Genomic DNA, 16855 nt, shown 5'->3' with positions numbered 1-16855 from the left:
TACTCGTGGTGGGCAGAGCACAGATAGCCCATTGTGTAGCTTTGTGCATAAATTCAAACAAACAAACTTACAGCAAATTTTAAGAACGAAATCAATTTTAATGAAACAAGCAGACACGTTTCTGATCATGGTATTCTTACAGAAATAAAAAAAAAATATACCAGAATAAACAAGAAAATCAAATATAAAAAATTGTATTGAATTAATTCTTGATTTTCAAAGGGTTTGTTAAAACTTTCTGCAATCGTGTATGTAATAATATTCTATTTCAACAACGTTTTGATGACTATACGGTATGTTATATTCGTTTTAGCATAAAGCATCTCCGTTCTGTACACAACTGGGAATTGATCCCCTGTATTTACCACTGAATTAATGGGGGGTCAGTATACCACAACGGGATTAATATGATTTGTACGATCTATGTTTCAAAGCAGAAAAACGTTTTTCAATACATTTGCAATAATTTTTATGTTTTTCGAGATGTTAACTCTATTAGGATTATTGTAATACTTAATCCAAATAGTTGAACTTTGTTTTTTCTAAATAACAATAAGACAATAAGTTAGTCTAATGACTACATGTAAGGCTAAACCATTTAAAATAATAAAACAATACATTTCGTAATTAAAAATACTTAACTTAACACTTCCTTATCGTAATGACACAATACTTCTAAGAAATCCAAACCTTTTTGGCTGAACTTGAAATATTTTTAAGTTTTCTTATAAAATCCAAAATAAACAACAGTATTTGAACGTAATAAAAGAAACAGTTTTATAATTTTAACCAAACTAAACTCTTAACTGTACACTTTAAATAATTTTGACACCTAACATAAGTGTTGATATAAGATAACGGTTATGGAATTTATATACAAATAATGTTTTTCACTATTATTGAAAGTCTGATTTTGTAGGTGAAAGAAAACTCGGAAATATATCAATAGATTAACTAATGAATTTATAAGCATATTATGATTTTGTCGTCCACTTATCTGAGATTTTTTATAGCTCGTAAAATTTATAAGTAACAACTTTTAAAATGGTACTCAATAAAAACAAAAAAATACCATCGTGTTTACTATTTAGTTAGTTCCCCTCACGTTGTGTCCTAATACAAAAACACAACTGACGAAAGGGGGCATAGCTGGGCACACGCACGTACGCTCGTGCGTAACATTGAAAATGTAATTTAAGATACGAATTTTTCTTTGATGTAAAAAATCTTAACCTGATTGTTATTTTATTCACAACAAAATTTAGAAGACAATACTAGTGGTCAAAAATGTAAATTTCTACAATACAATGTGTTGCTTGTATGGTCAATTTCTTATAGATGATGTACGAAAAAGGTCAACAAAATGCGCCATGTTTAAGTTTCAAAATTTTCCCGGACCCCACATGACCCCCCTCCCCCGTGCATAACTCATATTTACATCTAGTTACGTTTCTAAGCAACTTTGATGCAAATTAGGTATTCTGCTTACTAATTTTGTTTATACTTGCTAATTACGAGGCCTTTGATTCTACTGAAATTGTTTAAGAAGCTTAGAAGATGACAACGGTTTGAGTTTGTATGGATCTGATTTTCGAATGAATAATAAGACCGAGCATCATACACTAAACATTGGATGTATAATGATGGGTAATCAAATCACTTAGCTGTTACACTAGCTTATAATTCAGCCTGGATTCCTATTCAGCTAATTCGAGTGACAGCAATAGACGTTAACAGATATTTGTAGTTTATATAATTTATATTGCTTGTGCTCAGAAATAGTAAAATGTTTTGTACCTTGTCTGAGAATGGTTCAACTGAGAAACCAAAATTGCATTAAAAATTTCTACTCTTATGTTTCATTTTTCCTTTGCTAAATATCATAAAAATTAAGGTTTCGGCAAATTTGACTGAGAATTTCTTTAAAAAAAAAACCTTCCCATAATACGGTGCTTTCTATATTTATATAAAAGAATCAAATAGTGCGTTTATGCTTAAATGTGCTATCCAAAAAAGGAGGAAACACTCACGAAAAGTTGTATGATGTTGCTATTTATTCCGCTCTTCTAACTTTTAAGCCTAAATTTTCACTAGGTATTGAAGTTGAAAATATAAAAAAGAAATTGTTAGTTAAATTGGATGTGAGTTAAATGATTTCAAATGCAAAGCTTGTTTGATGAAGCAATACACAATCTAATACAATTCAGTTTTTTCTTTTATTTTTCACTCTGAACACTCCACAGGGAGAGAGAAACGAAATGAGTTGAATATGCCCAAGATTATTCAAGTGTAAAACTATCAGTTTACAACTGTATGTTGTAAAGTTTAGTTTGATTAATATTGTTTTTTTAACATATTTTTGTTCTTCAGATATTTTGTGTAAGTTGAGAAAAAACATTGCAGAAATATGAATCTTTGCTAATGTGTCTTTCCAGTCTAACGTGAACGATGAATTTGGCTGTCATGCTCATTTCGTTTGTCAGATCTTGGGAGTTAATGTTTCGCTATAGATCATACACGCTCGCTAAGCCTACACATAATTCACACGAGTTGAAGTCAGTGTTTCGCTAATACGAAAATCGCGTGACAAAGAGTCTAATATATGTGTATATTTACACATTCTACAGCTTCATTCATTTCGTTTTTCAGAATTAGCTGTCTCCTGCATAAAATTTATTTTTTACTCTATAATCCAGGCATGCTTCTGAATGCTTTAACTTAAAATCAAACTACAAAGGGGTGTTAGTATTTTACGCAAGTGATTTTTCTTTCACTATGTGGATTTCTCTTAATATGAGGAAGGGCTTTGATCATACAGCGAGAAAACCGAGTTGAAACTAAATATGAGCGTGCTTGGTCTATATTAAAAGTATCACGAAGAAAAATTTTAACTGCTGCTGTTGTAAATTATACATCTCTTAATGGTGAGAAGATGAAACATTAGTGCAATATAATTGTTACAATTGTGATAATGTAATGTCTAACAGTACCTTATATCATTAATCTAGTGATGTTTGTTTAGCTAAGCTATTTTATTATAATTTAAGCAGTTTAGTGAAACTAGGATCTCATTAGTGCTTCACATACTTCTGGCCCGGTATGGCCAGGTGGTTAGGGCGCTAGATTCGCAATCTGTGGGTCGCGGGCTCGAAATCCCCGTCCCACTAAACATGCTCGCCCTTTCAGCCGTGGGGGCGTTATAACGTTACGCTCAATCCCACTATTCGTTGGTAAAAGGGTAGCCCAAAAGTTGGCGGTGGGTGGTGATGACTAGCTGCCTTCCCTCTAGTCTTACACTGCTAAATTAGGGACGGCTAGTGCAGTTATCCCTCGTGTAGCTTTGCGCGAAATTCAAAAACAAACAAACAAACAAATAGAATTCAATCTGTTTCTATTATTATACTTTAATTTGTTGAATGTCTTTGTTTTTATATCAAAAACACGCACACAGTAAATTAGCCAATGAAAAATATCATCCAATTTTTATGTTTTCCGTCTTGTAAACTTCTCTTTTGTTTAGTTAGAAAGATCCAACCAAACTCACGTCTTCCTTGCCAAGACAGATCTTAGTACTGAGGGCCTATATGAGTGTGAAGTATCGACGGAAGCGCCATCTTACAGAACAGTGCAAGTTGATAAGGCATTGAAGATATATGGTAAATTGAATTTCGCTGTTTGTGGAAAGCATTTACCTTCTTCAGTCAATAAATGTGAACAAATCTTTTCAGCAACGAGATCTCTCACAAATGTAAAATAAAGGAAATTTTTCTTAGTTGTGTTTCAACTGTTTTGTGCTTTGAAAATGTTTTTTATTGATTTGGCTTACTTCAATTATTAGGGCCTGTTTGAAGAATCTCACATAACTCTGGCCCACCACCCCAAATAAAAGTGCGCTATAAAGTTTTATTCTCAAGGATAATGGTTATACCTTTTCTAAAAGTACATAATACTGGATAAGCAATCATGAACTTTTATCAGACTGATCATAAACACAGATTTAGAATACGATTTTTGAATTAATATTTAATAATTTATTCAATAACCTTCTAATGATACTGTTTAAAAAGCATTTGAAGTTGTATCAGTACATTTAATAGAAGTTATTTTTATATTTTTTCTTTTCCTCCAGTTTTACCACAAGAACCACCTGATATTGAAGGTAACCAACCACTTTATCAGATTGGTGAAGAATTAAATGTCACATGTTTCTCAAAGCCTTCCAAACCAGTCTCTAACCTCATGTGGTTCATCAACGGGCAAGAGGTAGAATAATAGATATTATCTTGTGATCTTCAATACAACAATATGATATTTATGATAATAGTAGATTATAATCACTTATTTTATCTATTTGCTCGTCTCTAATATTTAGTTATATTGAAAAGAATTCACCAGTAAAGGTGTATTTTTAACCCTCAACGTTATTAAAATTACTTATTATTTCTATTATCACTTATATTGGGTCGGCGTAACCTAGTGGTTAATATCCCGGACTATGGATTCAGGGCTCCATGATTCTCGTCCCAGCGCTGCTAAATCGCACTCCGAACTTTGGAGCCATGGGTGCGTTATAAAAGTGACGGTCAAACACCACTACTAGATTAGAGAGTCAAAGAGTTTTAATCTATTAGTTCAAAAGTAGGTTGTGCTAGCGCACTTAGGTAGCTTTGCATAGATATCGGAAATACATTTCTTGCAGTATGAATCATATTTCCGTCCAATTAAAAATTCTAAACAATGTATATGGAATTAAATATATGCAAAATATTAAATATCTTAGTTTTCGTATTAGAGTTTTCTGTAATGATACTTGTTAAAGTGAGATTGTTTTATAATTTAAAAGGAATTCGAAAAGTTACACATATTTACACCTGATTTCTACCTTTCAGGCCAAGTCATCATTCTTAACTTCTTACCCCGTTCAAGAGCACTTTGATGGATTGGAATCAACTGCTCTAGGCCTAACTTTCATTGTTACGTACAGTCACTTCGCATTTGGTTCCTTGGGACTTCGTTGCACAGCCTCCGTAACCCAAGAATACTCCACTCACAGCAAAGAACTAATTATAGGAGAAAGTATTAAAGCAGACAATTTTCGTTGTAAGTTGTTTTACCAAGAACACTTATTCATTCTGTTTAGTACATGATTGCGTGATTGAAATGTTTGAAAACACGGGAATCACTTGACACAGAAATCTACAGCTGTTAAAACTTGAGTAACTAATCGAATTTAAATTGGTTGGAAGCACTGATGGACACTGTGTATAGCTACTAAAGTATTTATCATTGCCAATTAGGAAAATAGCTTTGTTTATAGAAGTTAAAGATCCGAGACTAAGTATCAAATATAACTTACGACAACGAAATTAATGACATTACAGTGTTTGCAAAAATACTCACCCCCACAACAAACTTTCCACATTTTGTTGCCGTTTCAGCTTACAATAATTAAACTTTCAAATGGAACTTTATATTTAGGATCTACGCAATTTATTCCAAAGTAAGAAAGCTAAAAAAAAACGCTGATACTATGTAAGTAAGTTAGATTTTTAAAGAAAATTAGAATATTCTCAATTGTATAAGTATTCAACCCCTTTACTACGGCAACCCTAAATCAGTTCAAGTGCAAAATATTAGTTTGAAAGGTCACAAAATTAGTGTAATGGTCTCTGTCTGTGTGTAATACAAGTGGTTTAACTTGACTTCGGAGTAAATTTAACTATTCAAGCCAAAACTCACAGTGATTTGACAAACCAACCATGAAGACGAAGGAGCTTTCCAAACAAGTCAGGGATAAAGTGATAGAGAAGCACAGATCAGGAGAAGGTTACAAGAAAATTTCAAAGTCGCTGATTATCTGTTTGGGTACGGTGAAATTCATCATAAAGAAGTGGACTGTGCTTCATAAAAGTCCTCACTCGAATCCAATATAAAATGTATAGCAAGACTTGAAGATTGCAGTCCATCAGTGATCCCCAACGAACTTGTCAGAATTGGAGCAATTTTACCAGGAAGTATGGACAAAAAATACACCATCTCATTGTACAACAGCTGCTTATTTAATTTTCCAAAAGATTTAAAACTATAGTATTAACTAGCTATCTTACTTGTCATTATGATGCGTATGTTCATAACTTTTAAAACAACCGAAACTGTGCGAAACAGCTACTTTCTTCCGCGACTGACAGGGGTTAATGAATTTTGATTATGTACCACAATTATTTTCTTCAGCAACTGATAGGAGTTAATAACTTTTGATTATATACCTTCACGAAGAGCTTATTATATTTGTTAACGGGATAATATTTGTTTCTGTTTCTTCAGCATCAAACGTTGTTGTCCAAAATATAGCTCCACGTATAACAGGAGACAAAGGTAGATACGTCGTAGGGGACATTGTAAATCTGAACTGTTCTTCTTCAAGAGATACGAAGTCCCTTAAACTTTCATGGTCTATTAATGGAAAACAGGTAATTCATACATTTTTATTTCAGTTATATATTTAAAGCTATTTTGATCCAATCTGGTAATTTATAATATAAAATAATTGGCATGTTATAAGTATTGATATGTGTTCGTTTGCTTTACTCAGCAAATATAAGTTTTATGGAAATAATAAATACACCCAGCTTTTAACACTAAGTTTACAGTCTAACGATATCTTACACTGAAAAAGCTACTCTTATAAGGTTTTCCATTTTCAGTTGAACAGTTGTATAAGCATATTGGAATTCTATAAACACTATAATGGTTTCCAAATAGCTTGATTAAATTTCAAATTATTTCGTTGTTCACAGTCTCTTTATAAATTACGTTAAACATAAACACGATTTTAGACTCATAACTTTAGAGTATTTTATTATAATTCGATAAAATGTCATAAGGCTTTTCTCGGCATCATATAATTATTTTTACTGCCGTGAGCTTTTTACTCTTTCTATTTTTTAAATGATTCAGCAGAGCTAAATATGTAATAGATCATATTAAAATACTGTAATCTTTGGCAAATTAAAGAAACTATCTATAACTTATCCAATTAGCATTAAAATTACTCCTAAAAAAAGACATAAAACCAGCAAAACTTTGCATTAAAAGTTATCAATACTGAAACCTCAGTTATTCAGTCATGCAAAAGTTTTCAAAACTTTTAATATTTTTAATGTCTATATGAGAAACAAATTTAAAATATGTGATTTATATTTTTCAACACAAGATTAGAAATTTTTGTATGTGCTAGAATAGTGTTGAAGATAGTCCAAGAACGCAACACATGTGTATCTATCTCGTTTCGTTCTGTTAAATTATACAATTATTAAAGCGAATATATACCCAATCCCATTTTCACAAAAAGTCATACTTCAAGATAAGACTAAAAAATGTTTTGGCCAAAGTGTTAATTTGTCGGACGACACGAAATATTTCATTGGAAATATTCTAACATTGAATTATTTCGTATTCTTACTTTCTCAAAAAAGGTCAACACTTCGTATCTTATTATACATCCGAATATTCACCGGGAAGATGGAACTTTATTTTCTCAACTGGGCTTGAGATTCACTATCACACAAAAGCACTTACATGGTGATGGTCTTAAAATCAGATGTACTGCTACGGTTGCTAAGGTAATTGATACAAGCAGTAAAGAAGTATTCATTGGAGGTTATCAACAGACTTCTGGCCTTCATGAAATAGGGAACTTGGAAGCAGGTAATATGTGGTTCTCTTCCTAGCAGTATTTGGCTATATTGTTACTGTTTTGTTTTATTGAAATAACAACGTTACAATATATTTTATTATCATATTTGCCTAAATAACTAATTTATCGTAACACATTTAAAATATGAATTAATCTCAGGACGCACAGCTTTAAGGTTGAGCAAAAACCCTTATTAGACATTGCTGATATCACATGTGAAAAATATTATGGTTTAATACCCTTGTAATACAGAAATCACACACAGAACTGGGTATTTCTCGTAGATAAATGACGCTACATAGAAATAGTGAAACTCCGCACATAGAGAATTAAAATTCTTTGAAATACGTGTGCACGACAACGACTTGTACCGTTGGCGCAAAAACTCGCTCCGCTGTTTGGGGCCGTAGATGTTATTTTTAATAACAGTCAAATGCCATCTTGGTGCTATCTTCCCTCTAATATATCAGTTCAACATTAAGGACTGATACCTCATTCTGCGGGGCGCGGGTTAGCCATGTGATAGAGCTGGCGAACAAGGTTTTAATCCTTGTAATACCACAAAATATTCCCCAAGCTTTAATTAAGTTGTGGGTACGTTATAAGATTGACAGTCAATCCATTGGCGTGGATGGTGGACGGTAAGTGCTTCTAACTGGCTGCATATTTTGTGGTCAGTAGTGTAAAATTGGGGACGGTAGTAGTTAGCCTTAGTAGCTTTGCCATAAAAACAAAACATAAATACGAAGATTCTCTGTGCGGCTTTCCAAGAAAATTCTGATTTTCTTTTCTTAAACAAACAAACAAGTAACAATAACTACATTAATCTGTTTATGCTTTGGACTCCTCCTAATAATCATTCTACCATCAATAACATAGTTTAGCTTTGGTCTTGAAATAAATCCGGACGTTAGAGGTATTTTCACTTACCTTTCGAAGTGTAGCTACAAAGAATAATACATTTTGTGGTCTGATAATGAGGATTTTAGTGACGATTTAATATTAGTAAAATAAAGTTTGAACACAAGTAAACAGATACAAGTGTTCCTAATAAAAGGGACAGATGACTGATTTATATTGACCGACGCTAAATATTATATGTAACACACACATACATACATAAGTAGGCCCGGTATGGCAAGGTGGTTAGGGTCGCGGGTTCGAATCCCCGTCACACCAAACGTGCTCGTCCTTTCAGCCGTGGGTGTGTTATAATCTGACGGTCAATCCCACTCTTGGTAAAAGAGTAGCCGGAGAGTTGGCGGTGGATGGTGATGACTAGCTGCCTTCCCTCTAGTCTTACACTGCCTTAAATTAGGGATGGCTAGCGCAGATAGCTCTCGTGTAGCTTTGCGCGTAATTCGAAACCTGATATGTATAAGTAAACTATATCTTTTTTATCAAAAGGACGAATAGAGTAAGTGTTACACCGCATATCCAAGTCTTATATGAAATATAATTAGACTTGATTTTGTATAGAAGGAAAAAATAAATCAATGAAAAAATATACTTGAAAAAATAACAACGCAGTCATAAAACAAATATTCAACACCGGGGTACAAATCATAGGGTGGGTCATTATGTAATATGCTCTGGTTTTTTGAGGTACGGGCGGAATTAAGACCCAAATTTCGCTTATGGTACACTGTCGCATGCTTAAAAACGAGATAAAGATAGAAAAAATGAGCACTTTTGGGTGCTTAAGCTCACAACGTCCCACATCTTTACCACCTTTCGCTGTGTGCAGCCAGATGTGGGAAGGTGGTTCTTTCTCATAAAAATGTAATAACAAATGATATGTTAGAGTAACATACATCAATGGGGGAAATGACATTCTGTCCTTGAAGTTGCCATTACAGCCCTCATTATGTTTCGACATGAATACCAAATTGTTAAGATACAACTATTAGTATAGCTCCCATTCTCCTGATTTTCAATGTGCGTTAGAAAGCAATTTTATCACTCCCTAAGACAAGTAGTTTTTAAGATAGTCTTTGTAATCGCATTATATATATATATTGCTATTATTATACTGAATAATTTTTGTTGACTCGTATTTCCTTCATTATTTTAGTTTCATACGGAGTAAGTATCATTTATTATTCTACCAAAGTTTATAATCCTTTTACAATATTTTCGTCGTGTGCTTTGTATCTATTTAAGGCAAACGCAGGTACCGTCTATATAAACTATCAATTAGTCAAATTCTATACAAGGTAGGTCATCCAAGTGTTTTCAAGCCAACGTTCACTTCGTTGTCAAATTCACTTTTCTATTATCAAACCTTCTCGTTTTTTTATCGTACAAAGTTTAGATGTAAACAGTATGATTCCGGTTTTACTTGTTTTAGGCAACATTTTTTGGGTTTTATAGGTAAATTTTAAAATTTTCTATCTATAGATATTTTCTTTTATGGATACCTTTTGTGAAGGCTTTATTACTTTTCGTAAACCAAGAGTTGGCGGTGGGTGGTGATGACTAGCTGCCTTCCCTCTAGTCTCACACTGCTAAATTAGGGACGGCTAGCGCAGATAGCCCTCGTGTAGCTTTGCACGAAATTCAAAACAAACAAAAACTTTTCGTAAACAATATTATAGAATAGTGGTTTAAAACTGTTTTGTAAACAGTTCTTACCCCCCAAAATTGTTACTCTTATTCATTAGAAAATTTCTAATATTAGTTTAAATATATCACTATTTAATGAAATCGTAACCAGGGGACAGTTATGCTCCAATGTATCAGTATTGAAAATACACTAAATTTGATAAATATGTGTTAAAGTATTTTTAGTTTATTCTAATATGGTGGTAAGTTTACTGATATCTAATTATTTGGGATTGATGCAAATAAAGAAAGGATTTTGAAACCAATCGGAGAACTCTTTTTGAGTAATCATCGATTCTACATAATATTTAGTACCGGATGACAAATTGTGTTATTTCATTCGTCTCCATGGGTTTTAGAGTTCATGTTAACTCGAGTTAAAGATCGGTAGTAAGGTAAACACATATTCCATCCTTATAAGTTTACGGCTTGTTCCGGGTTGAGTGTCAGTCTCAACTTCAACTTTGTTATTTCTGTCTTACTGGTTTTCAATGTAACTCGTTCTTCTGAGGCTGATTAACGGCACAACTGAAGACTTCTAGTGTCTCTGATTGTATATGATATACATATATAGTGCATATCTGCGTTTCTAATGCTTAATAAAATTCTCATAATATACAATTATATTAAATGAGTTAATTCTTTTTTACTAAGGTGTAGAATTAGACGTTTTAAGAAATAAAAAAAAGTTACAAATATCTGCAGGAATATTTACTAGGTGTTACTAAACACGTTCTGGTGCAGGTAAAAATTGCAAAATGTTAAAAAACACAACATATAACTCAAAAACCCCAAACATAGGTCAATATAATAAAGTATATAAAAAAATCATCAAAAATAGGCAAAACTCATCATAAAATATCCTAAAATCGTTAAACAAACATTGGAAATGACAATCATCATATGTTTTTCGTTGTCCTGCCCTCCAAAGTCTCAAATTTTGCCTTGGGTTTGTCTTCATTCTATCCCTTTGGAGGAATAAAAAAATAATAAGGGGTTTCTTTAACACACAACCGTTTTGAAACAGGGACTTTTAGATTTTTGCAATATCTACCTAGATTTAAATTTATACGATTGAAAAATAATTAGAAATTTAAAAAAATTAATACAAAGTGTTCGCGCAGGTTAACATAAATCTCAAATTCAATCAACTGAGCTTTCTTATGCTTTCTTAGCATTACAGAAAGTTTTGAATACAAACAACATCGACGAAAAAGAGTTAGTTAAATATGATTTCAACATTAAAGTACAAACGATAACATACTATATTCTAATGGTTATATTTGTACAGAATTAAAAATGACAAAGGAAAATGGTTCCTCAATTGGAACAGATAATGTAATACTCGTTAATACAGAAATATTTTGTGTAAGAGTACAATTACATCTTGGTAAAATGTTGATTGAAGAAATTGAATTAACTTGTATCGCTCATCATGAACAAGGATTAATAAATTTCACAAACGATTAGCACGAGCAAAGCATCTAATATGTTATCACATATCGATATCTTAGAAATTCCAAGTAAACAGATATTAATATCAGATGATGATGGATCGACAACCTTGAATGGTGCAGATGGTAAAGATAAAACTGATAAGTTAGTATCAACATTTAAACATAATGCCTCTTACAACGAAGGTTTTTACCGAATGATAGATTCTAACAAGAAATAGTAATAAAATCAAATTGTGGATATCGAGTAAACAATACTTTGGATTCATTAAGAACTCCACAAAAATTATATCAAATATCGATGTGAGACTTCTTCTCTGGGGAAATGGATTTAATGAATGATTTATACTGATGTATCTAAAGTATATAAAGTAGTCATAAACGATATTTCGTTATGGTTACCTGATGTTAAGCTCTGCCCCGAACAAGTAGCTGAATATCGTAATTTTACTCTAGTGTTCAAGCTGATGTTGAAATCGATTGGAGTGGTTTAGGAAGTAATAAAGTAATGTTAAGAATGAATCAAGTAGAACATATATCTTAAACACAACAAACGATGAACTCAAAAACATTTATATTGTTCCCCAGTTTCAGTTTGTTTGTTTGTTTTTAATTTCGCGCAAAGCTACACGAGGGCTATCTGCGCTAGCCGTCCCTAATTTAGCAGTGTAAGACTAGAGGGAAGGCAGCTAATCATCACCACCCACCGCCAACTCTTGGGCTACTCTTTTACCAACGAATAGTGGGATTGACCGTTACATTATAACCCCCCCCCCACGGCTGAAAGGGCGAGCATGTTTGGTATGACGGGGATTCGAACCCACAGACTGCGAGTCGAGCGCCCTAACCACCTGGCCGTTTGTTTGTTTGTTTTGGGTTCTCTTTTATTTCAAAGAATATGGGTCAAAACCATTTTTAAACACGCTTGAGAAATAAATAATATTAAATACTTCAAAGTATTAAAAGAAAATTAATAATTCATTTCAAAGTCTTCATAATTAGATAACCTTAGTAATGGAATTACTGGTTTATCTTTACAGAACCAACCAATGGAGAAGATGAATTTGTGTCTTCTGGGACTCTGATGATTGGTCTACCTATGGTTTGCGTCACAAATTATTTCTTCAGCTTGAAAGTATATACTTAGTAAAGATTATTTCACTCGCTTTAAAAAAAACATAAATGGACTTTGTTGCTGTGGCGAAGAGCTCCCAGGTTTGATGCTTCTGCAAGATATCACAATACATAGAATATCTAGAGATCAACAACCTGGATTTACATGGCTATAAACAAGTGTGAAATGCAGGTATAGGATTTGGTCTGATGTGAATTCTGCTGCTATTTACTTTTGCTGCTTAACATCATTATGCATCTGTTCTTCCTGGGGGCATTTCTCGTGTTGGTGTAAAATTAGAATTATTCTGAAATACATTAGATATCACTGTTTCTCGCGAACCACATTTAACCATAAATGGTGTAATAATGTCATGATGTGTGACAGTTCTAAGACAAGACTCACCATTGTTTATTTACGTTTCTAGTTATATCTAAATTAAACGCTTTTTATTCTCATAATTATTTTGTGAAGTCCTTACGTAATCCCTCAAAATGAACTGAAAAAATTATTTGGGTATCTTTTTCAATTCTATCCAAATACATTGTACTTCATTTTGGTGCTACTGGTATAAAAGAAAGTTTTATTTATATGAGAATATTGTAATAATATTAAGAAAGATTTAAAAAATAGAAGGAAGTCAAGGGGTTACATCGTCGTCTCTTTACTGACAAAAATATTGTGCAAGATTCAAATTTATTGTGTTCAATTAGTACGGTATCAGGACCATTATAATATAAGTTTTAGTGAGTATGCCAGTGCGTGTTTGGACCAAATATTATGTTCGTTACTGTTTTTCGTTTGTGTGTATGTGAGTGTGTGTGTGTTTGAACAAAATATTATACTTGATAATAATTTTCATGAGTATCCAAGTATCTGTTTGAACAAAATCTTATGAGCATTCGGTTGTGTGATAGAACCAGATATTATGCTCCTTACCAGTTTTCATAAGTATTCAAGAATTTGTTTTAACTAACTCCTATTCTAGTTATGTATTAAAACCGGTAACTAGCATCAAATTTAGCTCAAACAGATACTTGAATACTCACGAAAACCGGTAACAAGCATAAGATTTTGTTCAAACAGATTCTTGAATACTCACGAAAACTGATAAGGAGCATAAGATTTTGGTTCTATCATATACTAATGCTCATGAAACCCTGCATTCGAGTGTGTTTGAACCAAATCTTATACTCTTTACCGGTCTTCGTGAGTATAGGAGTGTTTGTTGGACCAATGTGAGACGCTCCTGTACAAAAATAAAAATGAACTTCCAATACCTATTTATTACTTTATTCCTACATTTTAAATTGACCAAAATCCCAAGGATCTGTATGCAGTGGTCCAGCAGCAACGAACGTTGTTCTGTATTATAGTGCTATAGTTATTTTAGTGTAAATTTGTAAAATAAGCTAAATTTCTATCGATTGTTAAAGGATCCCTTTCGTAAATATGCCATAACAAAAATATTATACTGTTGTTGTTAAAAATTAGAAATTATTACACATTTCTTGTTTTGATTATTGTGTGAAAATCATTTTACCATTGGTTGAGATATAATATTGGATTTTTAATTTTATCAATTTTTTTGAAAAACAAAATAGTGTTGTACAAGTAAAAAAAAAGGGAAGTTGAAGTTTAATCTATGTAAATCTTGTAACAAAGGAGAAACTATCATTCATTTGCCCTTAGCAAAAATGTTCTAGCTTTAGCCAATAAATGTACTCACTTAGTTACTGCAAATTTCTTTTTTAATTGGAAATGTAAATGATATAAGTTTTCTATAGTAATCTCACTTACTAGAAACAAGTACAAAAGAAACAGATGTTGTAGTCATGTTACAAATGAAAATCCTGTATCGATTATACAATAAAAAATATATAAAATGCCAATCATCAAAAGAAATAAATCATTACTTTAAAAGCAAATTATATATATATTAGACGAGTTTTTACTCTACTTGGTGACGTTAGCAATAACTTTTTTCGGATCGTGAGCGAGTTGTGTTGGAACTTTAGAAACAATTAAACAAAATCCACTTGGTGGAAAAGTGATCAAATAATCACTATCGAGAAATAACAATAGCGTTTGTTTCGTGATATTTGTTCAGTTTTTTGAAGTCTTACTTGTTATGTCTTAATACTGGAAACAAACATTTGATAATTTCTATTGAAATGAGAAGTTACTTTGAAGAGTTAAAGTAGTCAACTAGACTCATGTTATTGGGTATCTAACGACAGTAGCACGTGAGTCTTGGTGAAAAGTGCTGTATTGTGTCACCTTACCGTTCACTTAGAAATATATATATGTATTGAAGTGCATGCACCTTGTAGCTATTACGCAATTCTAGCATGTTTATAATTAGTAATCAGTTTCAATGGAGAAGCACTTAAAACAATTCTTATGCCATACGTATATATTGGTAATCAAATAAGAAACTACACTTTTCAGTATTACAAAATAATAGCAGGATATGATAAACAGTTTAAAATAAACAATAGTAGTGTGCATTTCCTTTGGAAATAAAAAATAAAGATTAGCACTTGGACAGATTAATACAAACATTTTGGTGATATACCGTTGATTCAAGTTTCTCGTCTTGAAAGATCCAACACAATCCTAATATTCTTTAAATAATATAAAAGCTAGGGAGAAATGTAATCTTGTATGCATATAGTTTAAACTAGTTTCTTATTAAAAAGACTTGTATAACAGCCCATCAAAAATGACGGGAAACCAAAGCCTACCAAATTTGAATTCTCCAATATGCATTTGCAACTTTGCCGCCCGTAAACAAACATAAGAAAAATATGGGTCTTCTAGCTTTGGGAAGCCAAAGTCTATCCTGAGCAATATCTCCTCTACTTAGAGCGTCTCTTCCCAGCATCGACCCTTGTCCCAGCATTCATTAATCACAGAGGTTTTCTAATCACATCAATTGCACTATTGCAATATTTCTCTTAAAACCACATTTATTGTAAATACTCGATCATCGTTCATAAACTTCTCTTCATAACAAACGGCAAAATAATTTCATTCGGTGATAAATAAATCGTTGGTATAAAAACTCCCTTCTTGACAGGATTTTATATGGCAGAAAAAGTGTCGAAATATAGAAGAAATTCACGCCTATGTTAGCGATTGAATTCAACTAAAATGGAGACGGGAAATCAAAAGAGAAAGTATTATAGAAGAAAAAGTGGAATTGGACTCATGTAACTCAAGCATGACTGACCAACTGACCGACCGACACTTAGCTTTTATGATTGTGATGGCAAATATGTGGGCGTTATCAATCAAAATATTACCCGTGTGTTTTTTATAGCGTGAATAATTATCTACTTGACTGAAATGCAAATGATCAATACTTCGATATTAAAAGAACAGCTCGTTTAAGATAACGTTTCACCATTGAGTTTGTATTAGTAGATTAACTCCCACGTTTAATTTAATGGCAAAACCTCAACAGTCCGCACTATGATCCTTAATCCTTCTGATTGTCTAAAGGGTAGGACTTTGTCCAGTGGTTAGTGTACCGGGCTACTTGCCTGAATGTCCAAGGTTTAAGCTGCTGAACATACTGTGAACTGTAGATGCGTTTTGAAAATGTCAGTCAATCCTGCTATTCTACTAAGAGTAGACGTGTAGGTGGTGGGGTCAGCTGAATGTTTTTCCTCCCTCTGGTCAATAGTTCTAAATTAGGAATAGATATGCCTGAAACTTAGGGTCTCTGACCTGAACGTTTAGCCTACGTATCACTAAAGGTGCCGTTCAAATTGCAAACAACAAATTCCAAAGTTATCTCTTTGATGTATATGACATATATATTCTAAATGTTATTCATTATAAAATCTTCTATTTTTTATTCGACTGATTCTTTTTTTTAATGTCAGTCCCCAGTGGCACAGCGATAAGTCTGTTGGCTTATAACCCTAAAAACCGGGTTTCATCCCATGGTGGAAAGAACACAGATAACCCGTTAAGGTC

General features: G+C 32.7%; 1 protein-coding gene across 1 annotated transcript in view; it reads left to right on the top strand.

Annotated features, from left to right (window-relative positions):
- Positions 1-14025, top strand: part of LOC106459949 — a 19616-nt gene extending 5591 nt beyond the window's left edge. The window contains exons 2-7 of the mRNA XM_022386522.1: positions 3521-3656; positions 4130-4263; positions 4890-5100; positions 6325-6470; positions 7476-7707; positions 12795-14025. Of these exons, the coding sequence (XP_022242230.1) occupies positions 3521-3656; positions 4130-4263; positions 4890-5100; positions 6325-6470; positions 7476-7707; positions 12795-12901 (966 nt within the window). The 3' untranslated portion in view covers positions 12902-14025. The remainder of the gene's footprint in view (positions 1-3520; positions 3657-4129; positions 4264-4889; positions 5101-6324; positions 6471-7475; positions 7708-12794) is intronic.
- The last annotated feature ends 2830 nt before the right edge of the window (positions 14026-16855 follow it).

This window comes from Limulus polyphemus, unplaced genomic scaffold, assembly GCF_000517525.1.
Source record: "Limulus polyphemus unplaced genomic scaffold, Limulus_polyphemus-2.1.2 Scaffold686, whole genome shotgun sequence".
Taxonomy (NCBI): Eukaryota; Metazoa; Arthropoda; class Merostomata; order Xiphosura; family Limulidae; genus Limulus; species Limulus polyphemus.
The sequence above is the reverse complement of the archived record's forward strand: the minus strand, read 5'-3'. Positions and strand labels throughout refer to the sequence as shown.